The 16,868-nt window shown below is 46.1% G+C and overlaps 1 protein-coding gene across 8 annotated transcripts in view; it reads right to left on the reverse strand.

Moving 5' to 3' along the window:
• Positions 1 to 1,647: 1,647 nt before the first annotated feature.
• The window catches only part of RECQL2 (RECQ helicase L2), a 76,364-nt gene continuing 61,143 nt past the window's right edge, over positions 1,648 to 16,868 (reverse strand). For all 8 annotated transcript variants that reach the window (XM_086777275.1, XM_086777233.1, XM_086777216.1 and 5 more), the window contains one exon: positions 1,648 to 2,224. In XM_086777275.1, the coding sequence (XP_086633401.1) occupies positions 1,925 to 2,224 (300 nt within the window). In that variant the 3' untranslated portion in view covers positions 1,648 to 1,924. The remainder of the gene's footprint in view (positions 2,225 to 16,868) is intronic.

A 16,868-nucleotide genomic window follows, 5' to 3' on the forward strand; every position in this document is an offset into this window, starting at 1 on the left:
CTCACTGGGGTGATACAAAACTGTCCATGGAAACTCATCATGGAATACTAAGAACATAGAAACATGAGAGAAGAATCAGCTCCCAGGAGATGGTATACCTCTCTCCAAAATATCAAGCATGGGGCTATTGAGTATGGCCGAGAAGTCTCCCTCAACTATGTCACATGGAAAGGTAGCTCGATGGCGGTGGAGCATGTCTTGGATTTGGAGCTGGATCGTGGCCGACAGCTAGGGACGTCACGCACGCTGGAGTGCATAGGCTCGGTCTGAGGTAACTCCTCTCAGGCAAGGTAGGTACGGAGCAGCTCGAGGAGGGTCCACAAGATCCACTATATCGGTGTCCTCCACCTCCTGGGTCCAGAAAAATTGGTGATGGTTGGTTGGCGGTAAGGGGGCGGGGGGGGGGGGGGGGTTGGGACCAAAGCTCTCTCAAGAAAGTGTGCTTGTGCCTGCGGAGCTCAAGCAAGAAGAGGCCTAGGCAACGCTGGTCCTGGAAGTCAATGATCCCGGAGAGTGGACCAAATCCCTCACGAAACAAACAGTGAAACCTCTTGCGGATCTCATAGTATACTGGGCAGCGATATATGTAATGCTCCTCCGTCTCAACCCTTGTGTGGCATAATCAACAAATCCTCTCATCTCTAGGTCTCCATATGAGCTTCCCGGCTTTGAACAGAGAGAGAGAGAGAGAGAGAGAGAGAGAGAGAGAGAGAGGTATCCTTACCTTCATTTCCCCATCATAATAGCCTTTTGCTTGTAGACGCTCTTTTGGTATGCCCATTGTTGTTTGCTTGGGCTTGACTTAAGCCTAGGCTTGGTACGAAAGCCAAGTCGCGTTTATCACTACAGAAGGCTCCTTTTCCATGCAACTTCGTTTAGCAATAACTAGATGTGGCCTTCGTCACAAACGTGCAAATACCAACCTTTGGTCGCATTATATCTGCCAGACTGCAAACAACGAGATGCGAGAAAATTCACAAATTGCATACTTATATCCCCTTGCTAGCTTTATTAGGCTAACACCATGGCTGGGCTCTACTTGTAAGGCACCTTAACACTACGTATACTAGCTTACCATGGTCGTCTTCTATGATTAGCCAGCACATACTATGTTGCATCTAAGTGGCCAGCTAACTCCCCCTTTATATTCATCGCACCCAGTTGCTTCTGCGACTTCAAGCGATGCTCACTCTCATTTGCATAGGCTTAAACAATATATATATATATATATACCTAGATGAATCCAAGAACATCCCCAAATTCACCTTTTAGGAACGTGCATGTTATATACTCATGGTAGTCAACCCACAAGACTATATAACTATCAACTCCATTATGCATAGTATGGACTAGATACTACGACATACCCACTAACGTCATCAGTGCCCAAGAGTGGGTGTAGAACTCTGTATCAAGATATGCTCTCTCACACACACACACACACACACACACACACATAAGAGCATATATTCACACAAAGGCCTTCGTATTGAGTTTTTGTCAAACCTCCGGACATGCAATTGCTGGTTGGTTTGAAAGTTCTACCTTCAGATTTGCCTTGAGCTATAACAGCTCATGCATGTGCATAAACATGTGTGAGTGCAGCTAGGAAAAATTGGTGAAGTGTGACATACATCCAAGTACAAATTAAATCGTAAGGTGAGGTGGAACATTGAATTAGTTTCCAAAAGTATCGCAATATATATGGGGTACCAATCACATTCCCTCTAAAGTTCTGAGAAACATTGGTGATGATGCCCTAAAATTGATTGCTGGAGAAAGAATTCTGGAAATATGCATGGGAACACTTGAAGCAATCCACATAGAAGAGAACCTGTGATTCCAGTTTGAAGTATCAATGCTATGTCCTGAAGTGGAGAGGAATGCAAATAACAAAAGACCTTGCAGAACCTGTTTCTCCAGTTCAAGCAAACTCATCCTTTTCGCTGTCACTTTCCTGTATGCATATACATTCCTCTGAAGTATCCTGCTTCCTTCTCTTGGTTGCATACACGTTTGCTTTAACAGTCGGTGGGGCTTTTCTTTTGGCTGCTTTCTGATGCTCCAAATCTTTTTGGCAGTTAGACAAAGCAGCCTCTTTTGGTGAAACCCAGCTTCCTGACACCACATCACTACTGGAGTTTTTTGATGTATAATTATTTATTGCATCCAATAGATCTTTCCCAAATAGTTCCGTCTTCCTCTTACCCAGAAGTTTTTCAATCTACAAAATAGGTTGTTTTACATGAAGGTTAGTGCAGCAGAACAGTAACTAAAGGGACGTTTAGAAGAAATACACAACATGAGCCATTGATTACTTACATACAAAAGGAGGCTACCATTCAACTGAAGATAGGAGCGTCACTTCCACATTTAAACTCCTCAAGACTAGCCTACCCATTCTACCATAGTCATGGAAAATACACCAAATTTCAATTTCCGAAATGGTCAGACGTTCCCCCAACAGCACATGCCGTTTCCTCATTGCACCCTAGTTTTGAAGATCAGTTTAGTTAAGTCCCCTAAAGCCAACATTTCTCAAACAAAGTCTCAACCCACACAATGTACTGAGGATACCTGCAAATAACAGACCTTGGAGTTTCAACGACTACATACTGCGTAGCATTCATCTGGCGCTAGGCATTCTGATGAGAATTTCTTTACAGGTCTGCTTTGCGCAGGCTGAAAATGCTTCAATAGTTTTTCCAAAACTCAACAGAGTGTGACTGTTTGTGGGGGATATGGAAATGCTGATAGAGCTTGATCTAACAATCCAGCAATGCTGCGTAAGCAGGGATAGGGTAATCAGGGTGAAAGGTCACACACAAGATTGTTGCCAGCACCACTCTCCTACATCCCACTGCAGCCTAGCCAATGGTCTTTTCTCCTAAGTCACTAGGAAGAATCCACAACTATTATGATGGGATCTTGTGCACCCGTGGAACCTAACCATCCTCACTATTTGTACAACGTGCATGACTTTCCTTGGCAGCCTCCTGGTGAGGAACAGCCACCCTACTACCTCTATCATGAAGATCAATGGGGTAAGAGAAGTCCTCTCAGATGCCCAAGATCCACCCACACAGGGATGCCCTGACATCACCCATTTCACTGTTTCCATTTCCAAATGGAATGTTTCCTTGTGTTGGCCATTTCCACTCTTCCATTTCAGCCATTTCCCAACAGCACATGCAGTTCCCCCTTTATACCCTAGATTTCAAGTTCAGTTTAGTTTGTCCTCTGAACATTTTCTTGAATGAAGCTTCAATCCAGACTATGCACTGAGGATACCTGCAAAAATAAAGACATCGTATTTTCATGGATACATGTGTAACATCCATCTAAGTAATTAGTCACTAATATTTAACTAAAACTGCTTTTGAAGCTGCTTTGCGCAGGCGGAAGCTGCTTCAAAGGTGCTTCCAAAACTCAACCTATTATGCCCTTGGACAACCAGTAAGACTTTGTGGGGGGGTATGGCCACCCTGATGGATCTGAATCTAACATTCTAGACATGCTGAGTAAGCAGAGATAACAGACCTGGAGTGAAAGGGTCACACAGAGGGGTATAACCAGCACCTCTCCTAGCCCACTGATGTCATGAGCTGGACCCCTTGCTTCTAAATTCACTGGAGTCCAAGCGTTAAACATGGGTTTTGCAGTTGCTTAGTATTAAGCCTAGGCCGTTTTTTATGTAATAAGGTTATATTGCTAATGTCATACATGGCCAAACAACTTTTTTTTTTCTGGGAAAAAGATCTTTCTATTAGTTATTGAGAAAGAAAGAAAGAAAGAGATTTTATTAACGTCTTCTAAAGGCCAAAAAACGGCCTATGAGACAAAACCTATGTACATAATGATCATGTCTCAATGGACATCAAATGGATACAAAAGAAAAAAAAAGGCTAAATCTCATACAAGGCTCTGGTTAAGGGAGGGGGGGTAAATACATCCAATAAAGCATCTAGCTCCAATCGGTGCCAATGCTGGGTGTAGGATGTCATACATCGGGTTAGGGGCAAGATATCTCCCAATCTGTGCTAGATCAATTTGGGGTCTGTCCTCTCTGCTATGTCTCCTTAAGATCTCATCAATTTGTGTCTGGTGGAAACTTGGGGGGCGAGGGCCAGGTGGGCAGGGCGTCTCCTGGATCGTAGCTCTCTCGCTCGGGCTGATATCACTCCTCTATCGTAGATGTATAGATAGTGCGTCTCCGAGTGACCCGGTTTGGACCGAAGGAGCTGTGGAGGATGTCCCACCACTGAGTGGCTAGAAGAAGGTAGTGATCTGTGTCTGAGATGTATCCCTTTGTTGTGGGAGCTGCTGTAATAGCCGCTCTCTATGACGTCGTAACTCCATCAAAAATCCACCCAAGCATCTTTCCTCCCTGAAGAGACAGTGGTATCTCCCCCGAATCTCATAGTATACTGGGCAATGGCAAACATAATGCTCCTCTGTCTCCACCTCTATGTGGCACAATCTACAGATACATGCATAGTCACATGAAAACGTGTTTCTTGAGTGAGAAACTCCGAAACCCCGAAACCCAAGAAACGTTTAAGAACTCCTGATTTTTTTGGTTTCTCAAAAAAAAAAAAAGAAGTTTCTCTAAGTTAAAAGTTTCTATTTTTTGGAACTTTAGCAATGCAAAATTATCTAGAAAAAAATCCGAAACCTTGGCGTTTCTCAGCCGAATGTTGGGGTAAAGGCGTTATGCCCACCCTTATAGTGTGTACAAGCCCATAAGTTATAGTACATAGTACACTTAGTACTTTTAATGTACTAAGTGCACTATGTGTACTAGTGCAATATACATGTGTGATAGGGGAGTCACACACTCATGCCTCATGAGTTGACTTATCCCCACAACTCTCTCTCTCTCTCTCTCTCCCTTGTTTCTCTGTGTATGTCTCCCACATAACCTAACCCTAATTCCTTCTCCCACACAACTGGTATCAGAGCTTAGTGATCCCTCCCTCTTCCCTCTTCTCCTTGATAGCAGGCACCGGCTCGCAGCAAAGTGTTGGTGGCCACAAGGCATAACCCCACACAATTGCTCTCAGCTAGCAAGGAGTCAGGCGCAGCTAATCAAGCGAAGGCAGCAAAGCTAGCGCTAGGCGAAACTGAAGCGAAAGCAGCGCCAGGCGTTGAGCGAAGGCGAGAAGCGTGGAGCGATGGCATAAAAATACGCAGGCGAAGGCGTAATACAACAAGCTGGCTACGTGAGCGACTCTAATCGTGTAGGCGCTAGGCGAATACGTCAACGAGCGGAAACACATTAGCGAAGGCAGGGCGGACAGCGCTAGTCCACGTCACCCAAGGTGCAGTCCGACAAAGCCCACCTTCCAGTCGTGAGGCGTTGCTGCAGTCCCGCCACTGTTGCCACACCGCACTTCATCACTGCGAGAGAAGCCATAGCTTGTCCGTCTGGTCCTTCGCCTGCCCAAAAACAGCCACGTGTCCTCTACAGCAGCAGCAGCTAATTATCCACACGAATCAGCAGTCAACATCAGAATTGCCCCTCAAATCAGAATTGCCCCTCAAATTCAGCCCAAATTAGAGGTATTTTGCTTCAATTTCGGGAATTTTTATGTCCATTATTTGCAATTGAGCAGGTACACGTGCCAAATTGCTCAAATTTTGAGCAAAATTAGCAAAATTGGGTGACATTGGTCACACCCCAGGTCAATTGGCAGGAAATCGGTGACATTGGTCACATTTGCAGTCAATTGACAGGACATTGGGCATTATAATTTGGGGCTTTTGATGTAATTGTGCCATTGGGCACTCATACATGCTGTATGATGTGAAAAATCGCACATTTGGGCAAAATTGCAGCAAATTGCAGTGCAAATCAAGGGGCTTTTGTGCCGATTTGGTTGATTTGCATGCAGGCAATCGCATTTGATGCTGTGGATAATGTGTTGATGCCTTACAAGCACTCAATGTGCCTGTAAATCAAGGGGGTTTCATGTATTTGATGTATATGTGGCCAGGGGGAAGCATCGTGAACACTCTGGATGCCTTCATGTGCGTCAATGTACCATGTATGATCAGAAATTGATCTTAAATCAAGGGGCTTTTCAAGTTTTTATGCTTGTTGAGCTTGGCAAAGCAGCAGGCAAGACATTTATGCCTTGAATCCTCAAAAATCAGCTTGCAGTCAAGGGGCTTTTGCCCAATTTCTGTTCGGAACTGTTGTATGCAGTGTACAGGACTGTAAAAGTCTGATTTTCACTCATTTGGACAGCCAAGAGAGCATTTATTGCTATTGTACCTGCTGGTACAGATTTGGCACAGCTTTGTGCAAGTTTTGGCATGGCTGTACACTGTTTTGAGTGACCAAAAGGTTCAATTTCAGTTGCTGTACTTGCCGGTACAGGTTTGGTACATCATTGGTGAGCACTTGGTACTGCTGTGTACAGTACTTTGGAAGGGCAACAGAGCACATTTAAGGTGCTGTCCAAAATCTGCAGCAACCAGATTTTGGTGATTTCATCACATAAAGTGGGAGAAAAGTTGCATTTGTGCTTCCGCAGTGAGAGATAAAGCTTGGGAGAAAAACTGTGAGCACTTTGTGTGCTTTTGGTGCAGTGTTTGCACATTTTGCAGGGAGTCAGGCATTGACAGGTTGCATTTTGCTATGGCAACCACAGGTGAGAGCTCTTCATTGCTTCACATCAAGAAGCTTGAAGGCTCGCATAATTATGATATTTGGCAAACCCAGTGCTACAATGTGTTGCTCCAGAAAAAGCAGCACAAGCCTATCAAAGAAAGGGGTGTAATGCCCGCTTCTCTTACTGCTGAAGAGTGGGAAGATATGGATGAGCTGGCAAGATCTACTATCATGTTGTCTGTGTCAGACTCATTACTTTTCAGCATTCGTGAAGAGAAGACAGCTTGGGGAATGTGGCAGAGATTGCAGGACTTGTATGCCCAACAAAGTGCCTCAAGCAAAGTGTATTGGTTGAAGAAACTCATAGGTCTTCAGATGAAGGAAGGGGCGTCTATGACAGCCCATCTAAATGAGTTTAATGGTATTGTCAGCCAGGTCATTAATCAAAAGTTGGCAATGGACGATGAGTTCAAAGCCACTTTTCTGTTATGCACTTTGCCAGAGAGTTGGGACACATTCAGGACAGCCACTAGCAATTCGCATGCTATGCTGTCATATGCAGATGTTGAGGGTGCTCTTCTTCAAGAAGAGATGAACAGGAAAAACAACTCTGTTGGAAAGTCCAATGCAATGAATGCACGTGGGAGATCCCAACAAAGGGGAAAAAGCCAAGAACGGGGAAGGAGCAAGTCTCGCTCCAAAAAGGATTTGGAATGCCATTATTGTGGCAAGAAGGGACACATTAAAAAGCAATGCTACAAATGGAAAAATGATCAAAAGGAAAAGGGAAAAGGCAAAGACAAAGAGAAAGATGAAGCCAAAGATGTAAAGCCAAAGGGCAAAAGTGGAGTCAAGATTGAAGAAATCAATGTGTCACACGCAGGTGGCAGTGAGGATGAGGTCCTCTTTACGTCTTCACTTGATGCCCATTCACTTCTTACAGGTGGTCATGGTATGCACTCATGGATCATTGATTCAGGTGCCTCCTTTCATGTCACAGGTTGCAGAGACTTGTTTGTCAGGTATACTGCTGGCAATGAAGGAGTGGTTTATTTGGGTGATAACCATGCATGCAAGATTCTTGGCAGAGGTGATGTGAGGCTTGTGTTTTCAGATGGCTCACAGCTTATGCTCCATGATGTCAGGCATGTGCCTGAGATCAAGAAGAATCTGCTTTCTACTGGACAGCTTGATGATGCTGATTATGTTACCACATTTGGTAGTGGAAAGTGGAAAATTAGTAAGGGCTCACTGGTTGTTGCCAGAGGCTCTAAGGTGGACACTCTTTACTTTATGCATGCAGGTGTTTGTCACCATGCTAATGTAAATGCAACCGAGCTGCCGGAAATCTCTATGTGGCATAGTCGGTTGGGACACATGAGTGTCAAAGGAATGGAGCAATTGTCTCGTTTGGGTTACTTGCCTTCTCTAAAGTTTTCAAGTTTTCAGTTTTGTGAGCATTGTATATATGGTAGGCAACTACAGTGCCCCCACAAGAAAGCTCTTGGACAGAAAGATGCTCAGTTAGAGCTTGTGCATACAGATGTATGTGAGATGCCTCAGCTTTCTTTGGGAGGGGCAAAATACTTTGTGTCTTTTATAGATGATGCCACACGCAAGGTGTGGGTTTATCCTCTTCGTTTGAAGAGTGATACATTCTCAGTGTTTGAGAAGTTTGTTGCTCTTGTTGAGAATCAAACTGGCAAAACACTGAAGGCTTTGCGTTCCGACAATGGTGGAGAGTATATGTCCAAACAGTTTCAGGACTTTTGTGATGCTAAAGGCATCAAGAGGGAGCTCTCTGCTCCTTATGATCCTCCACAAAACGGGACAGCAGAGAGGATGAACAGGACCATACAGGAGAAGGTCTGTTCTATGTTGTCACATGCTGCATTACCTCATGGTTTTTGGGCTGAAGCTGTTATGACAGCCGTTCACCTTATAAACAGGTCACCTAACACGAGGCTTGGTGGGAAAGTGCCAGAAGAAGTATGGACAGGGAAGCCTCCGTCATACAAGCACTTGAGAGTGTTTGGTTGCCTTGCGTACGTGCACATACGCAGGGAAATGCGCACCAAACTTGATCCTAAGTCTCATAAATGCATATTCCTAGGATATGGTGACAGAGGTGAAATGGGGTATAGACTTTGGGATCCCATGAATAGAAACATCATACGCAGCAATGATGTCATTTTTGATGAAACATGCATGTATAAGGAGCCTGCAAGGCAACAGGAGCCTGGCAGAGTCATCTTTGATGATGATGGACATCATGGACAACAACAAAGGGCTGTAAATCAGCCATTACAGCAGGAAAACCAGCCCTTAAATGGTGCTGAAAATGGTCCAAATGGACAGCCAGAGATGGCAGAAGATATCCCTATGGATATACCACAGTTAGAGGAGATACCGGGCATGATTTTTCAGCCTTATGGCATGGAACACGAGCCACCAATGGGTGATATGCAGGCTGGACAGCAACCTGCAAATGATGGTCATTGGGTACGGAGGTCCACTAGACCCTCCAGAGCCCCTGACAGGTTTGTTCCAGGGGTTGACTACTTGATGCTCACTGACTGTGGGGAGCCCTCATGTTATAAGGAGGCTTTACAGAGGGCAGACAAAGCTCTATGGGAGCGTGCCATGAAGTCAGAGATGGATTCTCTGCACAAAAATGGAACTTGGAAGTTGGTGCATTTGCCTGCAGGCAAGAAGGTTTTGCCATGCAAGTGGGTTTACAGGCTCAAAGTTGCACCAGATGCTAAGCCAAGATACAAAGCCAGGTTAGTGGCTAAGGGCTTCAAGCAAGAATATGGTGTGGACTTTGATGAAATCTTCTCTCCAGTGGTCAAAATGACCACACTTAGAGCTGTGTTAGCTTTGGTTGCACATGATGATCTGGACTTGATTCAGATGGATGTGAAGACTGCTTTTCTTCACGGTGATCTCCATGAGGAGATATATATGCAGCAGCCAGAGGGTTATGCAGTAAGTGGAAAGGAGAAGCTTGTATGCAAGCTGAAAAAGAGTCTTTATGGGCTCAAACAGGCACCAAGAGAATGGTATCATAAATTTGATACATTCATGAAATCACAAAAATTCAGGAGAAGTGACATAGATCACTGCTTGTACACCAAGAAAGCTTTGGATGGCAGTCTATTGATTCTCATTTTGTATGTTGATGATATGTTGATTGCCGGGAAATCTCGTAAAGAGATGGATGCCTTGAAGCAGAGGCTGCATCAAACCTTTGATATGACAGATTTGGGTGATGCTAATCACATCTTGGGTATGCGGATACTTCGGGACAGAAATCAGCATGTGTTGTATTTGTCTCAGAAGGAATACATTGGCAAAGTCTTGCAGAGGTTCAATATGGACGGGGGGAAGAAGACTAGTACTCCTTTGCCTCCATATGTGAAACTCAGTGCTATGGACAGCCCACAGTCAGATAGAGACAGGGCTGATATGGCCAAGATTCCGTATGCTTCAGCTTGTGGCAGTCTCATGTATGCCATGGTTGCTACTAGGCCGGACATTGCATTTGCAGTGGGAGTGGTTTCTAGATACATGGCCAACCCTGGCAAGAAGCATTGGGAAGCAATGAAAGGTGTCATGAGATACCTGAAGGGCACACAGGATTTGTGCATTTGCTTTGGCAAACAGGATGCATTAGTGCATGGTTACACGGATTCGGATTATGCCGGTCATCCAGATAACCGGAAGTCTACTACCGGTTATGTGTTTACATTCACAGGAGGTGCTGTGTCATGGATATCCAGGATGCAGAAGTGCACAGCCTTATCTACTACAGAGGCCGAGTATATTGCAGCCACTGAGGCTTGCAAGGAGGCATTATGGCTATCTCGGTTAGTGGTTGATTTGGGTTATACAGGGGATATTCCATTGTTGCATTGTGACAGTCAGAGTGCCATCCAGTTGGCAAAGAACCCTGTCTTTCATGCAAAGACGAAGCATGTGGATGTGAAGTATCACTTCATCAGAGAGGTGATAGAGAACAAGCAAATTCAGCTTGTTAAGATTCACACGGATGACAACCCGGCTGATCTGTTGACAAAGAGTTTGCCTCCGGAGCGGTTTGCTCATTGCAGACACTTGATGGGCATTGGATGAGGCCAGTTTCAGCCTTGATATGGCCTTGTATATTATCATGTACATGCTGATTTTTTCTTTTCCTTTACTTAAGGGCACTTTGCCTTTAAGTGGGAGGTTGTTGGGGTAAAGGCGTTATGCCCACCCTTATAGTGTGTACGAGCCCATAAGTTATAGTACATAGTACACTTAGTACTTTTAATGTACTAAGTGCACTATGTGTACTAGTGCAATATACATGTGTGATAGGGGAGTCACACACATGCCTCATGAGTTGACTTATCCCCACAACTCTCTCTCTCTCTCTCTCCCTTGTTTCTCTGTGTATGTCTCCCACATAACCTAACCCTAATTCCTTCTCCCACACACCGAAGGCCGAAACGTTTTGCCCCGAAACGTCAAAAACCCCGAAACGCCAAAAACTCCCAAAACATTTCTGGTGACTATGGATACGTGTCTCCCTCGGGGCTCCTATAGCTCTCCCTGCCTCTATCTCTAGAGTGTGAAGATACCCGAAGCTGCCCAATAGTGCTATACACACGTCATACATGGATTGATCCTCCACAACCTCTTCATGTGAACAGGCCGCGCAGCACTACCACAATCATTTCTTACAGCTCACAGAGGATGGGTTTGTGTAGAGACCGATTTACATGGATGTATATATGTCTCATGCCATGCGCACTTGTATCAAATCCCGACGTACGGTTTCTCTCCACACGGGAGAGTCTCATGGTCAGATGGTCCTCATCGTACTGAAACGCAGGGAGCCTGTCCATACTCATCCCATGTAGTGAAAACCACTATAAAACCTCTGCATACCATGACTGTCACCCTGATGCTCCTACTCGCTCTGATGACTCTAGGGCCTGTCTCGGTAATCTATCCAAGGGCATGTGCCTAACCCGCTAAATAAATGCCATTGTCTAAAAGAGTGCCTCCACTAGCATGGGCGAAGATGCAAACTCTACCAAAACTATCTCATGTGGCATCGAGGTTTTACTATGAATCATCCATGAGAACATAAGTATCTGTGGGCGCTCTAAACCTCGCCACCCGCTTGCTGATAGTCCTGGAGCCCAAATGGGGGATGCATACATCAAGGCTGGTGTGACCATGGTATCAAAAAGCCATCCCTTTGTACGGGGTTCCTGAAAATGCACCCAGTGACATTGCCTCTCACGTAAAGCTAAAGCTGCATACCCTCTGGCTACCTTGTCTTGAACTGCCTGTCTCATGCAAAACCTCCCCACAAGGCTAGTAAAGGTGACACCCAAATATACATATGAAGTCACTACATCCACACGTCTGTACCGGTATAAGATATGGGTGGTCTCCCGCCCTTGCTTCGTGGTATTGAAAATCATAACCTTGGTTTTAACAAGATTGACCGTCAGGCCCCTCTGATTACAAAACTCTCCCAAGGCATCCATGTGCCGCTGTAACCCCTGCTGTGTATCCGAGACAAGTACTACATCGTCTACGTAAAGCATCAAAGCTACATATAGATCTGCCAAAGATGATCCACTGCCCCCCCCTCCCCCCTCTGTCCACAAAATCTGCTAACTCATCAATGTATAATCCAAACAGGGTGGGAGATAATGGACATCCTTGCTTAACACCAATAGTGCTAAAATGGCTTATGTACAAACCCATCCCCAAATGGGAAACGAGAGTCAAGATGTACAAAAGGGGAGGATGCACTTCTCCTCCGGCTGGCCGCTCTAGGAGGAGAAAGCTACCTCATATAATGGGGGGAGGGGGGAAAAACCACAAGGTGGTCTAGTGGGCTCGCCAACCACCACTATCTGTAAGAAAGGGACCGTGTCGTCAGATCCTCCAGAAGGCCTCCCGGTGCTTTCGCATGTAGTTTGAGCCACCCTGAAGCTGCCCCCATTGACCACGGAGGGTATGAATGATATCAAGCCAGATGCTCCAGATAGATTCCGTTGGAGGGGCGAGGGTGCCTTCGATGGCTTCGCTGCATTGAGCTCGCTGCTCTCCATATATGCCACGCAGCTATACTGTTGCAAATCTCCCATCTCTCGCTAGAACCTAGAGTCCAACGACCTATAAGAGAAGCTGGAACTGGCACTGTAGAAATATGAAGGTGTGAGGCCTGAAGGGCTAGCTGGTCCCCCACCTTCCTCCTCATATGGCATGATGATCACGGCCTTAGTGGCCCAAGCAACTGTACCCCACGCAACAATACGGGAAGGGGCCCGATCCGTAGTGAAAATGCGTAGGATCCTCTGCCAAACTTGCGGAGCCTTCGGGCAATCCCAAACACAATTTTGCTAAGACTCCTGGGGATGGCCACACCTTTGACACAATGCTGGTCTACCCCTAATGGCCAACCAAGTGCCAAGTGCCAAGTGCTAAGCTCCTATGTGCCAGTTGCCACATGAAAAGAGTGATCTTTCATGGCCAAAAACTATCCCATAGCCCTCCGAAGGGATGGAGGAGTCGACCTCGAGGCTAAGTTTGCCTTTGCCCCGGATCCCAATAAGGCCTCTCTCCTATGCCTCTGGGGCAGCTGTCTGAATGTAAGCCAATCTCCAAATGACCTAGTGGGGGCCGTGCTCAAAGCTCCCCACGATACATGCGGGTGAGCCTCGAGCATGTGACCTCTAGGCAAACGGACCATGGGGTTCCAAATCAAAGGCTGTTGGAGTGGCTCCTTGCAAGCTACTGGAGCTGATTGCTGAAGGGCCGGCCTCAGATGATCCCAAGCACGCAAGAGACTGGCTCCAAATTTGTCCTCAAATGCTAGACTAAAGCCACATGCCCGCATCTCTGTGAAAATCCATCTCATGCTCTAAGGCCAAGGACCTCCCAAGATCAAGGTGCGGGTGGAGATCCTAGCCAGGAGGAAGTGTTTCCAAGGCTCACCACCCGAAAGAAGACCTCGAACAATCAACTTGCCCACTAGGGCATGGCTCTGAATGGAGGGGTCAATGATGCCCACGCCCCCTCTGCATCATGGTTGAATGATCACTCTCCAAGCCACCTTGGCCCGAGCGGGTCTCGCGTCGTTGTCAACCCATTGAAAGTTTTGAATCAAACGCTCAACTTGACCAATATAGGCTCGGGAGAAGACCACTAGGAGGTGATGTACCACATGGTGGTGAGAAGAACCTGGTTCGCCACCAAAACCGGCCAGCTAAGGAACACTAGGCAGAACTCCAATATGGCAACTTCTTCCGAATGCTCAAAAGAAGAGGGGCTAGGTGTTGCTCAGGGGAGATGTCGATGCCCACCTAGCATCCAAGTGCCCCTCGGGGTACTACTGAAAAGCCTCAACTGGATGCCAAAATTGGGCTAGGCGATGAACCAACCTAAAATCCACACGACTTGTGCTAGTTGATCTGTGCTCCGGTTGCACGAATTGCAATCGCCTCAACAAATCTCCAGAGGCTCCCTCGTCCCCCGACATGTATGTTGCCGTGTCATCAGCAAACTTGAAATTGAGCAGCTTCTCTTGCGTTCGGATGGGAAGATAAGAGTGTCCCTAAAGCTTGGTGTCCTGGATGGAGAGAGAACTACTCATGGCCTCAGCGAGACAGAGGAAGAGATAAGGTGCTAGAGGGAACCCCTGTCGGACTCAGCGAGAAAACAAAAATCTGTCACATGTAGCTCCATGAATAAGAACCTGGCTGTGTGAAGCCAAGTCGAGTCCTAATACACTTTGGACCCACTCCCCCAAGAAACCCATCCTGCACATCATCCCCATCCCCCCCCAAAAAATAAAAAATAAAAAAATCCCCAATCTACTCTGTCATAGGCTTTCTTTAAATCAAGAAGGAGAACAATCAGATCCAGCTGACGCATCCTGGCCAATGCGGTCACCACCCAGAAGATGAAGATGTTGTCCTGAATACTCCGATCCTGGACGAAACTAGTCTGTGTACCATGAATCAAGTTGGGGCATTACTGGGGGTTATCCTCAGGGAGGCATGGGTATGTATGGGCCTTTTGGAGCCAATTTTCAGCCTGGCATGCAAGGGAATATGTATGGTGGTATGCAGTCCGGTATGCAAGGAAATGTGTTTGGAAGCATGCAACCTGGGATGCAAGGCAATATGTTTGGTGGCATGCAGCCAGGTATGCAGCATGGAATGTTTGGAAACATGGCTGGGATGTATGGTATGCCTGGTGTTGGAATGGGAAATGTTGACCCAATGATGGGTATGAATGTTGGGGGCAGCAATCTTACGAAACCACTTCCATATGATAATCTAACGCCTATGGGAAAGGCGAAGGATTACAAGGAAGGAGGAGCTGCAGTGAAGTTTGACACTTTCAGTGGGGCCAAGGATAAATTGAAGGCACTTACCTTTTTACAGCAGTTTGATGCTGCTTTTTCTGGTGGGAATTACACAGAGTCCTCGAAGGTGAGGAAAGCTGCCACTTTTCTCAAGGGCAATGCTTTGCAGTGGTGGTCTACTCTTCTTTTGCAGGGCATAGCACCCACCACATGGGTCCAATTCAAACAGGTTTTCTCTTCCGTATGGCTCACGTCTACATTTGAGGTGGATGTTATGACCGCATGGCACAAGCTGGATGCTTCAAAGTGTGATAGTTTGGAGGATTATAACAAGAAGTTTTGGGAAGCTCTACTCCCAGTGACTTCTTATCGTGCTGTGCCGTTATCTGAGCAGGTAGAGAAGTATTGTTGTGGGCTGCCCAAGGAGGTACGAGATTACTGTATAAAGACAAGAGTAACGAACATGTCACAGATGATTGAGAATGCTATGACAGCCAATGCGTTACTCACAGGTGGTTCATCTGGATTTAAAGGCAGTAAGAAGTTGGGCAAGAAAGCTGAAAAATTTGGGCATGCTTCTCGTGATACTAACGGGTCTTCAGAGACAAAGTATAAGAAGTTGCCAATGCCCAAGAGGACTTCAGAGGAAAGACAGGCTTTGAGAGATGCTCAAAAGTGTTTTTACTGTACTGAAGAGGGGCATATGTCATTCAATTGTCCCAAGAGAACGTCCAAAAAGGATCCTGACAATAAAGGAGAGCCCAAGCCAAAGAAACCAAAGCCTTCTGCAGGCTTAGTTCCTGATCTTGTGGGGGAGCAGCTAAGTGGTGAAGCATCAGAGTTGTGCAGGGCATGGGGCAAAGTGAGAGATCAGAATGCTTTGATCTTCTTTGACACAGGTGCTAGAGCCAACTTCATTTCACCAGATTTGGCTGGCCGATTGGGGATTCGCGCAGAGGAGATGGGGCCGTTACATGAGGCAAATATGGCTTGTCCAGGGTATGCAGAACCCGTTACTCCTATCATTGGGAAGCTTCGGCTTCATTTGCAGGGTTATGTGGACAGCGAGGAGTTCTTCATCATGCCTTTGGATGGCTGTGATGTTTTGTTGGGGATGCCATGGTGCCACAGGGTACATGCGGTGGTGGATACTTTCAATAGGAAAATTACTATGACTCATAGAGGGAAAGAGCATGTATTGGATGTAAAACTCAAAGGGGAATCTGTTCCTATTGTATCCGCTTCGGCGATTTCATCAGTAATGAAAAAGCATCTTTCCGCGTACTTGATTTATGTAAAGGATGCACAGGATGATGAGTCTAAGTCTAATTTGTCAATGTTAGATAAGGACAGGGCTGATTTCTTAAGTGGGTTTCAAGATTGTTTTTCCGAGTCTTTGCCAGGGGAATTACCTCCTGAGAGGCCAGAAGATCATGCCATAGATCTGATTCCTGGTAGTACTCCACCGAATAGACCGCCGTATCGTGTTAGTGCAGCCCAACAGGAAGAGATTATGAGTCAGGTGCAGGAGCTATTGAATAAGGGGTTGATTCAGCCTAGCTCATCACCCTTTTGCTCACCTGTGCTCTTAGTGCAGAAGAAGGATGGTTCTTGGCGCATGTGTATAGATTACAGGGCGCTGAATAAGAATACCATCAAGAATCGATTCCCCATACCGAGGATCGATGACATCTTGGACCGCTTACAGGGCTCCACAGTTTTTAGTCGTATTGACTTGAAAAGCGGGTATCATCAGATACGCATTAGACCCGAGGATGTGCATAAGACAGCATTCCGAACCACATTTGGGTTGTATGAGTTCTTGGTTATGCCCTTTGGTTTGACAAATGCGCCTGCCACATTTAACAGAAT

This window comes from Cibotium barometz, chromosome 3, assembly GCF_041138505.1.
Source record: "Cibotium barometz isolate CiBa-2024 chromosome 3, ASM4113850v1, whole genome shotgun sequence".
Lineage (NCBI taxonomy): Eukaryota > Viridiplantae > Streptophyta > Polypodiopsida > Cyatheales > Cibotiaceae > Cibotium > Cibotium barometz.